Here is a 1,900-nt window from a genome sequence, read left to right as displayed (position 1 = left end):
CTTTTATTCCCTCGCGAACGTCGTGCTGGATGGATTACATGTACACGCGCCCCCCTCCCCCCCCTATTCTATGCACCTGCACGCACGGTCGATCGCCGCTACCACCATGTGTATCTCTGCGCGTCGGCGCGCCGACCATCAGATAGTCAGCTCGAGTGTGGGCTGCAGCACGTCGGCGATCGCGCGCCCGTTGAGCGTCATTGCGGCGCCGCACTCTCCCGCGTACACGTGGGGGCCAGTGGCCTGCTCCTGGTGCAGTGAGCAGCGCGGCTCGAGGCGCACAACGAGCGTCTGCGAGTCGGGCGCGCCGATCGCGACCTCGTGTGCCGGGCCCGGCTTGCCGCCGAGGCTGTCGCGGCGCCGGCGCTGGCTGGTGCAGTTGCACTTGCACGTGTTGGGCTCGTTGGCGTTGGCCAGGTTGGCCTGTGCACTGGTCTGCGCGGCGATGGCATCAGTCTGCTGCATCTGGAACATCGTGCCAGCCTTGAGCCAGGCGATGTCGTCAGCGGTGGTGCGCGCCTCGAGGTCGCGCCGCACGAGCAGGCTCGCATGCACGTGCAACTCGGCCAGGCTGCGCGACGCAAAGTCCAGCGATCGAGCATGGACGGTGCAAGTGTTCTTGACGTTGTTGCCGCTGTTGACAATGTTGCCATGGCTGCTCGCGGGAAAAACAAAACGGCGGGGAAACGAAATGAGCATCCGCTGCACAGAGGGCCAGCTGCTGCTGCAGGGATAGGCACCTACTTGTTTTGCATATGCGAGTTGTTCGTCTGACTCTTGATGATGTTGGTCGACCCGGCATTGCCTCCGCGCGCATACACGGGGCCCGCCGCCGACGCTGCGGCGCTGTGGACGATGGAGTCAAACTCTGCGACGCGGCGGGTGAGGGCGACGTGGGTGGTGGCCATGGTCCCTGTGTTGGCGCCCGTGTACGTTGATGCGGCCGGGGCGGTGCTGGCGACGAGGGCGGCAGCGAGGAGCGTGTAGCGAACCACGGTGACGAAGTGTCAGTGTGTGTGTAGATGCGCGTTCAGTGCGAGCAGGACAGGCCAGACCAGCTGGAATGACGGGGGCAGAGAGAGGGGAAAGGGGTAAGTGACGGCCTCAAGGTGGGGTGGCTACAAGTGCAAGGAAAGGATGAGCGGGCGGTGCGTCTTGCATCTTTATAATGGCCAGTCGCGAGACGGGGCGCATGGTGGTGGCGGGGGTAAGCAAGCTGTCCTCGACCCAGGGGAGCGGCGGCAGAAGTGTATGTATGTGCATCAGTAGCATTCAGCATACGAGCGCCAGGGTGCAGCTCTGCCTCTCTCTCGTCAGCATTAGCATCATCACCATCAGCGTCGCCGTCGTCGTCGTCGTCTTTGACTTTGAGGGTGTCCGAGTCTCTGTGGTGCACTCTGCCGAGTCATGCTGCAGAGTGTCGGTTCGTCCGACCCATGTAACCCCCCATCCCGTCTCTGCTGCGCGCACAGACAGGCAGGCCTAACCATCCGCTACAGACAAACCGCGCGGTAGGGAGTGGCGAGTGGCAGTTCTGGGGCGTGGGGCCTGGGGGCGTACGTTGCGTGTCATGGATAGTGTGAGTATACCAAAGCAGCAGCATGGCTGACAGGGTAGCAGAGTGCGGGCGACCGGGAGAGCAGGGTTGCGTGCGACAGATGCATCTGCACAATGCACGAGACACGGCGCGCCTGTTCCTCGCCTGTGTAGTAACCCTAACCCTTTCAGCAAACACCCCCCTAACCCTCGGAGCCCCGACACTCTCTGGTTCGTCCAGTTCTGTCCACCCCGAGCCAAGCCGATCACACCCACACACACACACACACACACCCGAGTCCCGGACTCGCGCTGGCGCTGGCGCGGTTCTGCCAGCCGCTTCCCTTTTCGCATCTCGTCGCGC

At 63.4% G+C, this 1,900-nt stretch overlaps 2 protein-coding genes across 2 annotated transcripts; one reads left to right on the top strand and one right to left on the bottom strand.

Moving 5' to 3' along the window:
• K437DRAFT_85193 (uncharacterized protein) lies at nt 1-1,048 on the bottom strand. The gene is made up of 2 exons (XM_013384275.1): nt 745-1,048; nt 1-658 (listed from the first exon to the last, which is right to left on the bottom strand). Exons 1-2 carry the CDS (start codon nt 906-908, stop codon nt 139-141), a joined length of 684 nt encoding a protein of 227 aa, XP_013239729.1. The 5' UTR covers nt 909-1,048; the 3' UTR covers nt 1-138.
• Nucleotides 972-1,597, top strand: K437DRAFT_85196 (uncharacterized protein). Its single transcript, XM_013384274.1, has one exon. It carries the CDS (start codon nt 1,169-1,171, stop codon nt 1,484-1,486), a length of 318 nt encoding a protein of 105 aa, XP_013239728.1. The 5' UTR covers nt 972-1,168; the 3' UTR covers nt 1,487-1,597.
• Nucleotides 1,598-1,900: the final 303 nt, after the last annotated feature.

The sequence above is a fragment of the Tilletiaria anomala genome (assembly GCF_000711695.1).
Source record: "Tilletiaria anomala UBC 951 chromosome Unknown K437scaffold_246, whole genome shotgun sequence".
NCBI classification, from domain to species: Eukaryota; Fungi; Basidiomycota; class Exobasidiomycetes; order Georgefischeriales; family Tilletiariaceae; genus Tilletiaria; species Tilletiaria anomala.
Note: the sequence above shows the minus strand (reverse complement) of the source record. Positions and strands in the feature narration are given on the sequence as shown.